Source organism: Pteronotus mesoamericanus, unplaced genomic scaffold (assembly GCF_021234165.1).
Source record: "Pteronotus mesoamericanus isolate MK-2021 breed Mesoamerican mustached bat unplaced genomic scaffold, CSHL_Meso_final scaffold_232, whole genome shotgun sequence".
Taxonomy (NCBI): Eukaryota; Metazoa; Chordata; class Mammalia; order Chiroptera; family Mormoopidae; genus Pteronotus; species Pteronotus mesoamericanus.
This window is the reverse complement of record NW_026555311.1, coordinates 8,914,880-8,933,680: the sequence shown is the minus strand read 5'-3', so window position 1 is coordinate 8,933,680 and position 18,801 is coordinate 8,914,880. Positions and strand designations below refer to the sequence as shown.

General features: G+C 37.6%; 1 protein-coding gene across 1 annotated transcript in view; it reads left to right on the top strand.

Annotated features, from left to right (window-relative positions):
- Positions 1 to 2,827: 2,827 nt before the first annotated feature.
- The window catches only part of ARHGEF38 (Rho guanine nucleotide exchange factor 38), a 126,921-nt gene continuing 110,947 nt past the window's right edge, over positions 2,828 to 18,801 (top strand). Inside the window, exon 1 of the mRNA XM_054591662.1 lies at positions 2,828 to 3,023. Within this exon, the coding sequence (XP_054447637.1) occupies positions 2,828 to 3,023 (196 nt within the window). The remainder of the gene's footprint in view (positions 3,024 to 18,801) is intronic.

Sequence of the window (18,801 nt, the reverse complement as noted above, 5' to 3'; positions counted from 1 at the left end):
GTTTAATGCTGCCTTGAACAAAATAGGCTTCTATTGGCAAGGCCTGACATGAGGATAAGAGGTGGTAGAAAACAACTAACAGTGACCACCCCCTTTATTGATCAATTAAAGGATAGTTTTTTAAAGAATTTATTATGCTTAAAGTTAATCTAGAAATTATTGTGCAAAAATAAAATATAGATTTTATACTGAATTCATAGCGGCTATGCTGTTTTCTTAAATAATGAAATTCAAAACCATAATAAAGCTACTATAGTCAGTTCCACTATAATGCTTATTTTGAAAACGAAAATTTATTCCAACAAGGAGGAACTGTTTGAGCATAATATAGTTTCTCATTTGCTTACCTGTGGTTTCATCCACTAGAAACACTTGGTAAATGCCAAAAGCTATCCAGATACCCTGAGCCACAAAGGAGCACACAAAACTCAGGCATGTACGCCCCTCAAAGCAACCAGCAACTTCACCGCACTGCCCGTGGCCCTGGCCACACCTGGCCACTCCTGGCCATGCACACTTCCATCCGACTGCAAAGACCTCTTCTGTCACTTCACTCATAAGCTATGACCCTATGACTTCTATAAGATACCTTCAGGATTTTTTTTCATTTTGACATTTTAATTTTATTTTTTTAACTTCAGTTCTTTTTTCAAAGTACAGTTTCATATTTATTGCAATATTTATGTCTTTCTTATCTGCTTATCACACATAAAGCTGTGCTACCATTTTTTTCGTTTTTCACCTATTTATATATATACACATATATGTTTATATTTTTTATATGTTTATGTTTTTAATATATATGCATATATGTATGTATATGTATATGTATGTATGTATATATCTATATACACATACATGTATATATTTTTATATATGTATATATTTTTAATCCCCCCCGGGATATGTTTATTGGTTTTTAGAGAGGGAGAGGAAGGGGGAGAGAGAGAGAACATTGGTCAGTTGCCTCCTGTACCTGCCCCAGCCCCACAGCCCTGGCATGTGCCAGAACTCAAACCCACCACCTTTTGGTGCACAGGATGACGCTCCAACAGACTGAGCCACCTGGCCAGGGCTCTCTCTGTCTTTTTATGGGTCACCCACAGTTTTTGACTGCTATGTCTCTAATCCCATATTTTCTATAAGTCCTGTAGTTTTAATTGCACAATTTTGTAGTAGTATAATGTCTAGTAGTATATGTCTATTAGTGACCAGGTGAATACATGCAAACATATTATATACAAATATGTATATATAATATTAAAATACAATTTAGATATTTTAAGCATGATTCAGATAAAGCTCATTTTTCATCTTAGTGGTGAATGTGACTTTAAAAGCATTTATTAAATGCACTTGGAAGGCCTTGTTTTAAAAAGGCTATCAATTGTATTAAATAAAAGCCATTCAATATGCCAAGCTATATGTAGATGTTTCTATACTGGATAAAAATTTGTCATTTATCTTTTAAGATAATTATGCTAATTTTATTCAGCCCACACATCCTGAATTGAAAAAGTGGTTTCTATCTCTTTTTTTTTCTCATGTATAAACCTTGTCTAACAAGAGTTAACCATGTTTCAGAGTGGGCAGCACAAAGCTGATCCTTGGCTTTCCCTTTATAAGAAAAAAGAAACTGTTTTCATCCCCAGGGTCTTTCTTTTATTTAACGAGGACATATGAACCCCTCAGCACATTCCCAGAGCTTCTTAGAGCCTCCCCCTTGAGAAATCTCAGCGACTACAAGGAAAAACAACTCAAAAAAAAAAATTGATGAAAGGCCCATCACTATTTGTGTTACTCTCTCCCAGTCCTTGCCCCACATCCTTTCTACTTTCTACATATCTTTTCTCAGTTTCATACATTTTTCCTCCTATTTTCCCAAGGTGAGTTGCCTTTTTTTGTCACTTCTTTTGCAAAAGGGATAGGGGAAAGCTGGTACAGAAATCACATCCTAGCATGTTTGATTTCCTAAGAACCAGGACTCGGAAGGACAGGGCTGGGACCGTAATGGATTTCTTTCAGGCAGCGGCAACACTGGGAGAGGAGAAATCGAAAAGGCACTTGGCAGCCTCTTTAGACATCCTCTCTTCTTCCTGTGCCTGTTGACAGACCTCTCTCAAATTCATATATCCTTGTTTCCTCAGGAATGTGGAAAGGGCGTTTGGCAAGTATATTTCTCAGTAAATAGTGTTTGGGTTTTCGTGACTCACTGTGCACGGTGGTCCTTAAAAATGATTCTGTATCCACTCTTGTGATATGAACGCAAATTCTCGTAGCCTCACACAAACTCTTTGGTCACATGTGAGTGACTAAAGGTCACACACAAGCCCACATCTGCCTCCAGGCAACAGACTATATAACGCAGTGCCCTGAGTGCACCTGTACGCAGCCATTGGCACACGTTAAACCCATCAGCCACAGGTTACACTCATGTGTACTTCTCTTCCTCCCTGCCTCACCTTGTTCTCTTTCCTTTTCCCCCACCCCCCAGCTCTCGCCCCACACAAAGGGATTTTTGTTTGCCTCAGTAGCATGTGACAACACAGTCCCTGCTTTGCCTAGCTCTGTGCTGCAGGTCTCTCAGGTAACAGGTGGCAACTTCCCCTGTTGGATTCTAGGTATAAAAAAGGAATGACCTCATAGGGGTGGGGCTCTGGGACTCTGTACAGGTGGCAGTCACAGCCAGGTAATCCTGGAGTGAAGCTGTGTAGTTAGAGGGGGGCAGTTAAACTTGTCACTCTGGTGGCTTTAATCTTCACCCTGAGGCACTTCTGCAACAACCACCCATCTCCTGCAAAGCCACTGAAGCTTATCTTTGCCTCAGATGGAGCCCGAAGAAGCCACTGGGAAAGAAAACATGGGCACCAAGAAGAAGAACCTGACCTTCTTGAGGCCCCGGCTCTACATGCTGGAGAGAAGAAAGACTGACACTGTGGTTGAGAGCAGTGTTTCTGGTGACCACTCTGGCACCCTGAGGAGGAGCCAGTCTGACAGGACCGAATACAACCAGAAACTACAAGGTAACCCCAGAGAAAGCAACTGTCCCAGGTTACTGCTTCCCAGCTTTTCTTCTCCTACTCTTCCGTTTGCAAAGAAAACATTTCAGGTAGAGCAGGAAATCAAATGCTACCCCCTCTCTAAGGGGAAAATAAGAAAAAATAAAACGAAAGTAAGTGTAATTCACAAATTATTGGAGCAAGTTATTATTAAGTGCTTCAATAGTTAAATAGGCATTTCTGAGTTATTCTTAATATTGTTTTCCTAGTGAGGGTACTCTTTTTTTCTGCTATCTTCCCCCCCACCCCATCTGTCCCCCTCCTCCACCCAACTTAAGAAATGGGAAGCACTAGAAAGCAAATGATTTTGAAATTTACAAAAGAGAGTTATCTCAATAGATAGGTATTAGATGTCACACCATCAGTTCTATCTAGGTAATGGCACTGAACTGTGATTAAATAGGGGCATGAAACTACAATCGTGTCTGTGAAAAATGAAAACTGTTGTCAGCAGGATGGTATAACAGGATTTGTTGAAAATCACTTAGGTGTTCATTCCTTTAGAGTGAATCGAGTATCATCTAAATACAGTAATAAGAGATGTTCAGCATGCTTAGATTGAATCACTTTTGAAGAAATAACTTCAGTTTATTTTGTCATGGGCATGAGATAATTTGACACAGTTATTATAATACATCTTCTGTTTCAGGCCTTGAATTTCTCTAACCTTTCCCATCTACCCTCTCTCTTTTTTCTCCCTTTCTCTTGAAGGTCACTTGCTCTGGAAAACTTTACTTTGATGTTGAAATTGTGCAATGTTTTAAATATCCACTGCCATACCACCTGTTGTATGAACTCCAGAACCTGTCTCTTCGTCCTTGACCACACTGTGTGTTTGAGTTTTCATAATCCTACCACAAACATCACTCTGGACTGAAAAACTACAATGAGGCTAGAATGACCAATGGGACAAGCTTGTACCTAACTGGTCTCTTTCATCAAAAATATGTGTGCACTTAGTTATGTAAATTAAATAAGTGCATTTTAAATTAAATTCTTAAAGATACTTACTTTCAGCTAATGCTTTTTAAAAATCCTGATAGCTCAGAATTACAATGCAGGGTCAATTCTTATTCTTAAACGGTATTTTTAAAAATGGGGAAGGGGTGTCATTTGATCTTTGAACTTGATTATTCTCAAGGCAATTGCTATATGAGGAAGAATGCAAATGTTAAAGTCATCCACATTGGTTTCTAATCCTGTCTATTCATTTTACTACTTATAAGACTTTGAACTAAACTATTTAAAATATCTGAGCTTCAGTTTCTCTATCTGTGAAGATGGGCTAATGCTGCCACATAGTATTGTTGGGAGAATGAAATTAGATAATCACATGAAACACTTCGTATATTGGCTGACACAAGATATATATGTGCTCAATAAACAGTAATTATTTTTAATTTTAGGAACAATGGGTACCATAATGGTAGAACAGGATTTGCACTCTATTAATTGAAATTTCCTCTTCTACTAATCTATTTCAACTATTTTCTGTCCTTTGATGAAGTGACCACATAGAGCAATTCAGGAAAAACCCATTGCTTTATCCTTAGTAACATGTGTCTTCTGTCTGAGATTCACTAATTCAACATCTTTTTGGTTCAGGTATTTCATTAGCAAAATGAAAAATAGAAAATACTTTTTACTATTCACTTTTTAAACCTAACTGAAAAAATAAGTCTGGGCCATAAAATATAGCTGACAATTTTAAGTTACTCTGTAGGAAACCTCAGGCTTCTTGTACACCCCTTTGGATTTTGTAATTGTCCTGTACTCTGATGGATCCTGTCTTTGAAGGTGAAGGAAAAAATGCAGGAGTAAAGCCACTTTCCTAGAACTGCCTATGCTGGGGAACAATCATCAGGGATTGTACAGGGCACATCCGAGCTGTAGAGATACACTGGCCTCCTGATAAGTAACATTTTTCAGATGTAACTCAATAAAATCCAAGGGTGATATCTAATAAGTAATAGAGCATTTAATATGATTCTTCCCTATCTGCTTTGGCAACAAGAAAAGGCATTTTCTCATTAATGTTCAAAGCAATCAGTCTTCTGGGTTTGTACTCTGGCCCTGTTATATCCATTATCAGGCAGATGAGTTCTAATCACCTTAAGAAGCTCTTTATTGTTGCAATGTTAAGAGCTTTTCCTCTGCCTACCATAGAGCTGGTAGTTCCCTGGGAGGTGCTGAATAAAGACTGAACTGGTTATAGCCCTCAGAGAGATGGCCCGAAGCCATTGTAAGGTCACAGCCTGCTTTCCAATACTGGAACGCAGCCTCAAATTATTTAGTTAATTGTCAGTGCTGTTACTATCTGAGTATTACAATTAGCTTCTCTAACTCTCTCTGGAAGCAAGTTCTTTGGGTCCTGGGAAATATAAGATCTTTCCCTGTACCCCTGGGTTCACTTCTTAACTCTTACTGTACACCTTTTCAATTAAATTTCTGACAAACATCACTGTAGTAGTGTGAATCCTAAATTCTATTTTTTTAATGGTACACTGGGTGAAAGCTACTGGATTAAATAATAAAACATGGGTGTAATGAGTGGATTAAATAATAAAACATGGGTGTAATGAGAATATCACATAATCTTTACAGAAGATTGTAATCACATCAACATAGTCATTCCTACTAAGCCTCAAATTGTCCAATGCTAACCTACTGTTGGTGAAACCGGAAAAGTCAGCATTCACACTGCCTGTCACTACCCAAACCAATAAGTAGAGACAAGGCCTGAATCATTATGGGCACTTTATTCAGATGGCCAGCAATCTAAGAAGACAGTAGGTTATGTACCCCAAAAGACCATCTTATGTCTTGTCTCAAGTTGACCTTTTTTAAAAGGAGAAGAAGCAGGTAGGTAGGGGGTTGAAATTTAGAAAAAAAACTAGGTAAAGGGTTGGGAATTCGGGGAAAATGGTTAATCAGGTAAAAGCTACAGGCCTGTGATTTTCTTAGCATCCCTTTATTTGTTGACTGATGGTTCTTCATCTGTGTCCTGGTCAGCGGGTGTTCCATCCCTGGAGCACAATGGCTCAGATACCATCTTGATCACTTGCAGTCCTCCTGAGGCACAAAAGTAGAATTGCTTGTGGGTCCCCTGGAGTCTGGGTAGGTCTGGTTATACATTCCAATTCCTGGGACAATAGCTTCCTTACATGCATTAATTCCTAAGCCTGTTAACTATATGACTAAAGCTAAAAAAATGTCCAGCTCTTGGGTTCCCCATCATAAGAGGCTTCTTTATTTTTCCAACAGATTTGTTCAGTTAATTTATTGAAAATGTTATATGGTAAGCAAAACCAAAATGCAGGAAATACTACTACAAAATCACTATGGAAAAAATAAGTCTGACCTTTGCTCTACAAGGGCATAAAATCTCATTGAGAAAGATAAGGCAGGTAACCAATGCAATAAAATGACAGGATAGAAGTGGAGGTGATATCAGTAAGTCCACAAAAAGAGAAAATGGTTATTCAGGATTGAGTGGAGAAAGCTGTGAGAAAACATTAACAGATGATAAGGCAGGGATAAGGAAGGAGTGTCAGAATGGGGAAAGAAGCATGTTTTAACCTCTTCATTGTATTTATCTTTGTTTGAAATTGTGTTGCTGTTTCCTTGCTTATTGCCTATTACTGACTTCCATTTCTTCTCCCATCTCGCACCTCCCCATTCTATAAAAGATACCCTATCTGTCATGTTAACTGTTCCGTTTCTGCACTTAGAATCATCTGCAGCACACAGTGAACACTCAGTAACTTTCAAATAAAATGAGTGATTGGAATGATCTGGTTTAGGCTGGAAACCAGTGTGAGGAAAGGCATCAAACCCTGAATTAAGAATCCCTGTGATTTTATATGTGAGAATAGAAATGTCCGTTAATAAAGATGATTTTTCAGTAAAGAAAGAAACATAACAGAGATTAAAAAGTACAGAATCACCTACTTAAGAAATAATTCTTAGTGGAAGCCTATCTAATTCCTTACTCTACCTTTTAGAGCATACCAGAACATCCCTCTGTCCATTCTTCTATGCTCCCAAGACGAGTATATTATTTTAGCTTCCAGCCAGCTCAACTACTAATTGCCATTTTAATGGGAGCCAAAGAAAGTAATTGAAGCAAGGGAAATTTAGGGGCTGAGTTGTTACGGTGCTTTTTTTGGAGAAATGATTTTGTGTATGATTACATGTGTGAATTCTACATTTGAAATTTGCCTGATTTAAAGTTATGCACAAGTGTTTCTGTGTGTATGCAGATGATCTAATCTATGTATGTAGATACAGATGTAGTTGTATTAGTGCTTCAGACATTTCTGTAAAAATTAAAACTTTTTATAAAAAGTTTATCGATTAATAATGAGCAGCCCTTTCAAAAAACCCTATGTAATTGTTGTCACTGACATTATAGATGCTATGGGATTAATGTTTATGTCCCCCACGCCTCCTTCCATACATGGAAGCCTGGTCCTGAGTGTGGTGACCTCTTTGGGAGGTAATTAAGTCGTGATAGTGGAGCGCTTGTGAATGGCATTCATGCCTTTATAAGAAGAGATGTAAGAAATCTTATTTCTTTTCCCTCTGCCACGAGAGGGGTCCTTACAAACACTGCATCTGCTGGCCCCTTGGCCTTGGACTTCTCAACCTCCAGAACTGTGAGAAGTAGAGGTTTGTTGTTTAAGCTACGCAGTCTATGGTATATTTGTTATAGCGCCCCAGCCTAAGACAGTGGCCACGCTCAGCCTCTGGTTATTTTTCGTCTAACACATATTTTTGCTTAATAAGGAACAGGTGGAAGACTGAGAGTGAATGGATAAAATGTCATGATTGCTGCGGATAATACAAGTCAAAAAAATCACATCTCCAATTCATAATAGGTCTGTGGTGCTTTATTTATTTATTTATTTATATTTTTGCAAAGGCTATCACATCATTCTCATTAACAAATGATTGAATGGTTGTCTTATGAAAACCTGAAGTTTTCTTGCTATGATCATAAGGAACCACAGGACCACATGAACTTTACACAGAATAACAAATTTTTTAGTGTAAGATTAAATGACTCAAATAAAAAGTTAGACTCTTAAGATTATGGGTCCACTTAGGTAAATTGCAATGATCTTTAAGAAAACATACCAATCAGTAAGTGAGCAGGAGGAGTTAACACTGGAAGGTTTGGTGAGTTTTGTTCAGGCCCAATGAAGGGTGGAATAAAATGAGTAGCCCAGCCATCTGTGCATGTTTCCATCCCAGTGCTACAAGCCCTCTTTGTTCCTGTCTGTTCTTTCAGTATTAAGCCACTCCTTCCCCTTCCGCGCCTCCGTGCACCGTTCAGTGAAATGGGAAGGACTCGTGTCAGTAATGTGACACCAATATAAATGAGGCATTTTTCAGGGTTTGAAGGGCAAATCTTTCTTAAACAGCAAGGCAATTTTAAAACTAAGTATTTCTGTCTCGTCGCATGCATAGAAACCAAAAAGAAGCATTATACTATATTTTCCTTCTTTTCAGTAAAGGTATTTTGCAGTTTTTAGAAGAGCCACATGAATCAAATAAAGTGTGAGTCCCAAAAATTAAGTTTGAATTATTTCACTATGACTATATTATGATAGGAAAAAAAATTTTTTTTTGTAAGCATGATTTGAAATGCACCTTAAAACTGCGACATAGTTGGGGAAAAGATGGGTGAGAGAAAAGCACTCATGGTACATTTATTTTTGTTTCTGTTGAAATAGGAAAGAGAAAAAAAAACTTCTTACAGAATTATTTTCTTTCTTTCTCTCTCTCTCTCTCTCTCTCTCTTTCTTTCTCCCTTTCTTTTTTTTAAATCCTCACCAGAAGACATGTTTATCAATTTCAGAGAGAGGGGAAGGAAGGGAGAAGAACATCGATGGGAGAGAGAAAAACATCTATTGGTTTCCTCTCGCAGGCACCCCGACTGGGGGTCAAACCTGCAACCTAGGTGTGTGCCTGACTGGGAGTCAAACCCACAAAATTTCTATGGGATGATGCTCCAACCAACTGAGCTACACTGGGAAAGGTCAGAATTACCTTTACTTGATGCCATAATCATATTAACTTCAGTATTTTTGTAGGTATTGATTTCCTGGTGAAGGTGCAGCTGTTGCAGGAATTGTTAGACTTGTAAGCAAGATTACTGTTAGAACCAGGCAAAATTTGGCTTGAGGTTATACTTTAGTGCGCCCCTCTGCACCTTCCTCTCCATCAAGTAGGTAGGGAGTCCTTGGGGTCAAGGTTACCAACAACCTGGGACCCGTACCCTCCTTCCTAGACGAAGTTCAGGGTATCGAGTATCATGGAATTTTCAGTCCATCAGGGCCCAACACTGGCTCCAAGGCCTCTAAAACCTCTTCCCTATTCCATTTTTTCCAGGCAGACAGCAGCTGCTTATGAAGGTGTGCCTGGATCTTGATCACGCTGGGTTAACACCCTGCCTGCCAGGCCCCCGCACGTGGGAGAGCACCTGTGGAGGAAAGAGTCAGGAGACCGTCCTCAGGACTGGGCAGGGGTGTGTGCCCCAGGGCCTCCTGCCAGATTTTGGCACAGAACTCTGAGGGACTTGAGAAATCTAAATCTGAACTTGGCTTTCCATATCGTTTGAAGGTACATGCATGAAGATAGAAGGGAATAACATTTTGACACCTTGACAGCTTTATTTACAACTTTCAGTTATGTAGACATGGTAGGCTGGCTTCCATGTGTACACTCCAGGAGGGCTACATCTGAACGGTTTTGGCTGTAACCCGTGTTCGGAATATCGTCCTTCTACACTAGGTTGTAGAAAGGGAGAGAGAAGGGAGAAACTGAGTGACTGTCACCTGCTAGGTACTATGCTGGCCCTGGGGCTTTAACACATTGTTATTGAATCCCAACACCTTCTCAGTTCTAGTTTTATAGTTGAAAAAAATAGGTGAGTAGTGGAGAAAAGACTTTCCTTGTACCCTCTTGGGATTGATAACTAGGTCTATGAAATGAACTGATAACAGGCAGCTTAACAGGAGAAAAGGTACACAAGTGTGTTAGTTTTTAATATTATTTATCTGGGGACATCAGAGGACAACAAAGTGCATACCTCAAAATGCTGAGATGTGAGAGTTTATATACCATCTTAATAGGAGAAGAGGAAGCGGAATGTAGGCCATTTTGGGGTGAGTGCAGAATTTTAGGAAAGATGAATAGGCTTTTAGCAGAATTGATGGGAGATACAGTTTGTGACAAAATTGGTCTGGTTGTGCTGTTGACTTCTAGTCTTCTCTCTTGTGACAACAGTCAACGCTTCTTGGCCAATGAAAACCTAGGGAAGGGGATTCATGACAACTAAGTTCCTTTCAGAAGATCTGTCTTTAAACAGAGAGAAGAGTGAAGAGAAAGCCCCTCCCTGCACCTGTTCTTTTGCAAGCATCCTCAGCTCAAAATAATCAGTCTACCAAAGTGGCATATTTGGGGTGGCATGTCCTGAACCCCTCGGGTGGTAGAACTTGGATTTGAACTCCGTTGCTTTAAACATTTGCAAAATAAAATGCATCTAATTCATTGATGTAGTAGGTGTTTTATCTGAGTGCTTATAAGTAAGAAGTCGAAGGAATGTAATGGTTGCAGCATGTTTTATAACGTGATGACATTACTATTAAAATGAAGATTGATCTGCCTAATTTTTTCCTTTGGAATAGACAGTTTTTGAATTATTGTAACATTCCTGTGCCAGAGCATTGCTGCTTAACAATTTTGTGTGTATATGCTTAATTGTCAGAAAATAAAAGTATGAAGTTAAGTAAGCCTGCTTCTATAGTAAAGGTTTAATGATGTCTATTTCCCACTTTGCTTAAATATCGTGATACTCTTTCTTTAATTTTATGCCTGTTATTTATTTATTTGCATCCCTATAAAACAATCTATATCCAAAACCCTGAAAGCCCCGTTCAATAGCAGTGGGAGTGGGGTGGAGGGAGGAGGTGGTGGCGGTGGTGCACGCATCTGCAAATGAAAAGGCTGGAATTATATGCTGGGAACAAGCAGCTCTTTATCTGGGCCTGGGATATTTCAATAGAAGTCTATGAAGTCAGCCTAAATTGTGACCCTGAAATGCAGCAGGGAAAAAGAGTGTTATGATTAAAAGCTTTTGTCCCAGGGTGTTTTGAACAATTTCTGTCTTGATTAATGAATGACAGAATACATGAACACTCTAAAATACCTGTACTGAGGCCTTTGCTGGAGAATGGAATCTTGACGGTCTGACGCCCAGGTCTTACCTCAAGAGGAAAACTTAAAGGTCATGTCATCCTGCTACTGCTCTAAGGGCACCGAGTCAGGGCAGCCCTCGCAGAAACTGTCTCTGCTGAATGCTTCTTAATGTTAGGTCTCCAGTGTCACTACCAAAAGCCGTCACAGATTTCTGCTTCTGTCTTTGTTGTGAAATAGTTGAAGACATTGTTTACCTCTCTCAGTGCCATTGTTTTATTCAAGGAAAAAACTTTGGTTTTGAAACCAGAACGGTCAGTGGTCATGCCGCCTGTCACTCCTGGAACCAATAAGTAAAGACACGGATTGAATCTTTGTGGGCTCTTTATTCAGGTGGCTAGCGATCTGACAACATGGGGGGTTATGTACCCTCAAAAACTGTCTGAACATTTCATTTCAGGCTGATTTTTTATAAGGAGAATAAAGCGTAGGTAAGGGGTTTGGAAAAAAAGTTAATTGGATAAGAGTTGCAGCCCATCGAGATTTTTCTTGTACTTCTCTATCTGTTGATTAACAATTCTTTATCTGAGTCACAGATGTTCCCTCCCTGGAACACAATGTCTATCGCTCAGATACCACCTCCATCACTTGCAGATCCCTTGAGGCACAATGTCACCTCCTGGAATCACGTGGTCATGCATTCCCGTTCCTGGAACAACAGCCTTCCACGTGCATGAATAACTTAAGCCTACCAGTTAAGGCCAAAATATTTAACTCTTGAGTTCCCCTATCATTTTCTTCTAAGAATTAGCACACATCCCCCTTCTATAGTAAAACAGTTTACTGTATTTAGCTGTTTGTTGCTTAGAGTCCAGTTTGTACCTAATGCCTGGACTTTATTGTAGCTGTTTTCCCTGCCTTAAAGTTTCTGTCCCCAAATATCAGAGTATGGATTCTCATCTTTGAGGTTTCTGTTCACTCACCTTCTTGGCGAGGGATTCCCTAACTTTCTTACCCACAGCAGTGAGGGGAGGAAAATGTTCCCTTTATCCTCTATGGCTTCATGGCTGGGACTTGTGAGTTGACCTGACAGAAGAAAGATTAACAAGGAAAAAAGCATATACATGCTATTTTATATTAATATTTTACATGGCATGGAGGACTTGATAGAAAGAAGTAAAAGTCCTGAAGAAACTATTAGACTCAGGGGCTTTTATACCGTTTTAACACAGAGTGAGTGAGGGATACGTTGTGGTGATGTGACAGGACAAAAAGTGTTAAATTGTGGAAAAGTGAATAAGAAATTTTTGCAGGGAGCTCCTGAAGATAAGGGCTATCTTAGTGAGGTTTGCTTGTACACACTCATCTTGAGTCACCTCTCCATATCCTGCGATCAGAATGTTCTCCTCTTCTTGATACAGAGATAGCATCTTTCTCACAGGAAATTCTTATCTTGTCTTCAGATAGAAAGGGGGAGGGCAGAGAGCCCATCCTGAGTCTGCTGTTTCTCAGTAGTTCTCTTCTCAAAATAGTCAATAGGCCAAATTAGCATATTTTGGGATGTTATGTTCTGATCCCCTTCACAGGTCTTCATACCACCTATTATTCTCTGAAATTATGCTATTTTATTCGGTTTTTGCCTCTCTCACCTATTTGAATATAATTCTCCTTAGGGATAGAAACTTATTTTAGCACTTAAGCCTTGCCCTGTTTATAGCAGATGCTCAGATCAATGACTACTTACTCAATGATGAAAAGATATTGAAAAACTACAACTATATTGACCTCTATGACTGGTATATCTGCCTTTACACTCTGTCATTCCCATTTCTCTACTATTTAATTATAATCAGCTCTGGGATAAACTGCTCTAAATTATTTTTCTGTAAAGAGGGAGAGAATATAAGTAAATAGATTTACTTAAACAAGAAAACAAGAGGAATTTCTTCACCAAAAAACATGACATCTCAGTTTTAATGAATTCACTTAACAAACATTTGCTAGGTGTTCATATGTGCCAATTATTGAGTAGAACTTGAGAATATATAAATAAATCAGAAGCAAACCCAGTCAATTGAATGAGACAGGCAGTGAACCAATAATTTTAGAAGCACTAGAGGAACCTGAGATAAAGACGTAGGTTGGGTTCCAGGGTTGCAGATTCTTAGAAGGAGGTGAGAGTGCAGGAGCTTTATTAGGGAATGTTCTTGTGACTACTGAAGAGAAAGCAGGGGCATGGATTGGGGTACAGAGAGAAGGTTACACTGTGATATGGCCTCAGTGAAAGATTTAACCAACTCTAATGTGATTTCTGAAGATGAGATGATCCTTTAGAGTTGTCCCCAATGGTCTGAAAGACCTGGGCCCTTACATCACTCCTCAAGTTGCTAGAAGGACTCTTCTTAGGAAGAGTGTATGTCTTGAGAGATGCTCATACCTGAGGCAATTGCTAAAGAGAGCCTGTCTGCTTGTGGTGCTCCCAGAAGCTGGGACAAGTCCTTTATTCCTGAAGGGGAATTTGTCCACTCATCACAATAGCCACCGTATGTTAGTGGTTATTATTATATTAGAGACAAAAAGCTAGAAAAGCAATATAAGAATTGTGATGAGAAAGAGCTTAATTGTACCTCTAAAATGTCAAGACACCTGAAATCTGAATCTTGAAATCCAATTTTAAAAACTATTTATTGGGGTGACTATAGTTAATGAAATTATATAGGTTTCAAATGTACAATTCTATAATACATCATCTATATATTGTACTGTGTATTCACCACCCAAAGCCAAGTCTCTTTTCATCACCATTTATTCCCCCTTTGCCTTCATCTACTTCTTCGCACTACCTGTCCTCTTTGGTAATCACCATATTGTTGTCTGTGTGTATTAAGGGTCTTTTTTTTTTTTGCTTATTTTGTTTGTTTGTTTTTTTGTTTTTGCTTAATCCCTTACCTTTTTCACCCAGCCCCAAAGCACCCTCCCCTCCGACAGTTATCAGTCTCTTTCCTGTATCTATGAGTCTGTTTCTATTTTGTTTGTTAGTTTAAATTTTGATCATCAGATTCCACACATCAGTGAAATCATATGGTGTCTGTCTTTCTCTGGCTTTTTCATTTAGCATAATACTTTCCAGTCCAATGCTGTCACAAATGTAAGATTTCCTTCCTTTCTATGGCCAAGTAGTATGCTATTGTGTAAATGTCCCACAGCATTTTTATCCATTCATCTACTGATGGACACTTAGGCTGCTTCCATATCTTCCATAAGTAACATTGCAATGAACATAGGGGTGCTTATGTTCTTTCAAATAAATGCTTTGAGTTTTTTCAGATATATCCCCAGAAATGGGATCTCTGGGTCTGAAGGCAATTCCATTTTTAATTTTTTGAGGAAATTCCACACTGTTTCCCACAGTGGCTACACCAGTCTGCATTCCCACCAACAGCACATGAGGTTTTCTTTTCTCCACATCCTCACCAACATTTGTTGTTTGTTGATTTACTGATGATAGCCACTCTGACAGGTGTGATTTGATAACTCATTGTGGTTTTAATCTGCATTTCTCTGATGATCAATGACATTAAGGAGCTTTTCAAATATCTTATTAACCATCTGTGTGTCTTCTTTGGAGAAGTGTCTACTCAGGTCCTTTGCCAATTTTTTGCTTGGATTGTTTGTTATTTTGGTTTTGAGTTGTAGAAGTTCTTTGTAAATTTTTGGATATTAACCCCCTATCAGATGTGTCATTGGTAAATATGTTCTCCCATTCAGTGAGTTGTCTTTTCATTTTGTTAATGGTTTCCTTTGCTGTGCAAAAATTTTTTAGTTTGATGTAGTCCCATTTGTTTATTTTTCTTTTGTTTCCCTTGCTCAAGGAGATATATCGGAAACAATTTTACTACAAGAAATGTCTGAGTCTGCTGTAAAAGCATCGATTTTACTGTCTATGCTTTCTTTGTGAATTTTTATGGTTTTGAAACTCACATTTAAGTCTTTATTCCATTTTGTGTTTATTCTTGTTTATGGTGAAGAACGAGATTTAATTTCATTTTTTGCATGTATCTGCCCAATTTTCCCAACACCATTTATTGAATGGACTATCTTTATCCCTTTGTATAATTTGCCTCCTTTGTCAAATATTAACTGACATTAAAGGTATACGTTTATTTCTGGGCTCTCTACTCTGTTCCATTGAGCTATATGTCTGCTTTTATGCCAGTACCATGCTGTTTTGTTTACTATGGCCTTGTAGTATAATCTGATATAAGGCAGCATGATTCCTCCAACTTTTTTCTCCTTTCTAAATCTTGCTCTAGCTATTTGGGTCTTTGCTGATATCACATAAATCTTTGGACTAGTTTTGTAAAATCTACCATTGGCATCTTTATAGAAATTACATTGGATTGTTTTGGGCAGTGTGGACATTTTAATGATATTTAATCTTCTTATCCATGAACATGGTATATGTTTTCACTTATTTGTATCTCCTTCAATTTCTTTTGTCAGTTTCTCATAATTTTACAAGTACAGGTCTTTCATATCATTGGTTAAATTTATTCCTAGGTATTACTCATTTTCAAGCAATTGTGAATAGGATTGTTTTCTTAGTTTCCCTTTCTCATATATCATTATTGGTGTATATAAAATGTAACTGATTTCTGGATATTTATTTTGTATCCTGCTATGTTACTGAATTCATGTATCACTTCTAGTAGTTTTTTAGTGGGATCTTTAGGGTTCTCTATATACATTATTATGTCATTCATTAAAAAATGACAGTTTTACTTCTTTCTTTCCAGCTTGGATGCCTTATATGTCTTCTTCTTGTCTGATTGCTGTGTCTAGGTCTCCCAGTACTAATTTTTGTCTGTTGGGTATGATGTTTGCTGTGGGTTTGTCATATATGGCCTTTATTATGTTGTGGTCTGTTCTCTCTATTCCCATTTTGCTGATAGTTTTTATCATAAATGGATTCTGGATTTTGTCAAGTGTTTTATTCTGCAACTATTAATATGATCATATGATTTTTATTCTTCATTTTGTTTATGTGGTATATCACATTAATTGATCTGTGGATATTGAGCCAAAGTTGCATCCCAGGAATAAATCTCATTTGATCATGGTACATGATCTTTTTCATGTATCACTTAATTCTATTTGCTAATGGTTTTTTTGAGGCTTATTGTATCTATTGTCATCATGGATATAGGTCTGTAATTTTTATTTTTTGTAATGTTTTTGTCTGGTTTTGGAATCAGACTAATTCTATCTTTGTAAGATAAACTTAGGAGGCTTCTCTCTTCTTAATTTTTTTTTGGAATAGCTTAAGAAAAATGAATGCTAATTCTTCTTTGAACGTTTGGTAAAGGTCACCTGTGAGGCCATATACTCCAGGACTTCTGTTTGTCGAGAGTTTTTTTTAAATTATACTTTCAGTTTCATTGGTAATAATCTGTTTGTTCAGATTTTTTGTTTCTTTTTTATTCAGTCTTGGAATATTGTACGTTTGTAGAAACTTATCCATTTTGCCTAGATTATATAGTCTGTTGGCAAATAGTTGTGAGGTTTTTTTTGCATTTGTACGGTGTCGGCTGTCACTTCTTTCATTTCTGATTGCATTTATTTGGGTCCTCTCTTCTTCTTGATGAGTCTGGCTAAAAGTTTGTCCATCTTGTTTATCTTTTCAAAGAACCAGCTCTTGGTTTCACTGATGTTTTGTATTTTTTAAGGCTCTATTTTCTATTTCTGCTCTGATCTTGAGTATTTCCTTCCTTCTACTCACTTTGGGCTTTGTTTGTTGTTCTCAAGTTCTTTTAAGTGTAAAGTTAGTTTACTTGAGCTCTTTCTTGTTTCTTGAGGTAGGCCTGTAATGGTTGAATTTCCCTCTTAAGACTGCCTTCCCTTTGTCCCACAGATTTTTGGATTGTTGTGTTCTCATTTTCATTTGTTTCAAGGTATCTTTTGATTTCTTCCATGATCTCAGTGTTAACCCATCCATTATTTAGTAACTTGTTCTTTACCCTCCATATTTTTGTATGTCTTTTGTTACATTTCATTTGCAAGTGAAATTTTCTATGTATTTAATTTTTCATATGTAGCATATAATCAATATATAACTATAGTTAAAATTTTTTCTTAATGAATCATTAATACAATAAGACTTTAAACTGGGATAAACTTATCAGAAAATCTTAAGCCCTACAATTTTTTTTGTTGTATTTTTTGTAATGTTTGTACAAATTAACAACAACCAAAATAATCATACCAACATTCAAACCACAATTTGAATGTTTTCAAAATATCCTTCTCTATATCTATGTTTGTGTTTAAACCCTCATCACTTTTACTATCCTCAGATTACATCATGTATAATAAGATACTATTCACATATTTACTGTGTATACCCTCTGCACATATACTATTCATTTCTAAACTATATTCATGTGCACTGAATACATGGTGCATTGCTCATTGTTCATGTACAGTGTTTGGAACCTGTGTCCTACAGTGGTTGATTAAGTTAAAATAAAAAAGTCTTTTTTAATTGTGTGTGAGGAAAGCCAATCCTGAATCTCATTTGTCTACAATATGTAAAAATTAGAGAATGTTCTATTCTTATATCTAAACCAGCATTAAGCTTTTGGTTAAAAAATTTTTTTTAAAACAGAGAGAAAAAAAGCAATGAGATTCAGATAATTTGTTCACAAGTTTTCTTAAATTTATGTTTGCCCTAACTTTCATGACTGGCAAACTTTTACATTAATGAAGACAATGATAGGATCAGTCCTTGTTATGGTTACTCCTTACCATATATAGGAGTATATATAGTCCTATAACCATGACTTGGTTCTCTCTAGCGTCTAATCAGAAGTCATTTTATTAGTGAAGTGACTTCCCTGACTTCTCTTTACATGGCAGAAACCGCTAGCCACCACCTGCTTTATTTTTTTTCTTAGTGTGTTAGCACTGTCTGGCATGCTATAAATTTCCTTATTACTCAGTTTATTGTTTCTTTTCTGTCACTAGAATATGTTTTATGGAAGCTAAAGTTTTTCTTTGTTTTTTTTTATTGCTGTATTGCTAGTCTTTAGAAGAGGATTTCTCAACATTTCACTACAGATATTTCAGGCTAGATAATTCTTTGTTGCCGGGTATGTCCTGTACATTGCAGCATGACAGTAGCACCCTTCATTCCTTCCCACTAAATACCAGCAGCACCCCCAGTCCCCAACTGTGATGACCCAAATTACTCTGGATATTGCCAAGTATCCTTGGGGAGAGTAGTGTAGGGAGCAAAGTTGCTGGTTGAGAACCAGTGATTTAGAACAATGGCTGGCACAGAATATTTGTTGAGTGAGTGCACGAATGGATAAAATCACTGTAGGGGTTTTGTCTTTTTATCCAGTCAAAAATTTTGCCTTCTCAACAATATAACAATTACAACAGAAAAATTAAATACAAAGAGGACTTTACCAAGTAAATTTCCCTTTCTATTCAGGGCTTAAAATTTATCCTCTTTCACTCATCTTCTCCTGCTAAAGAT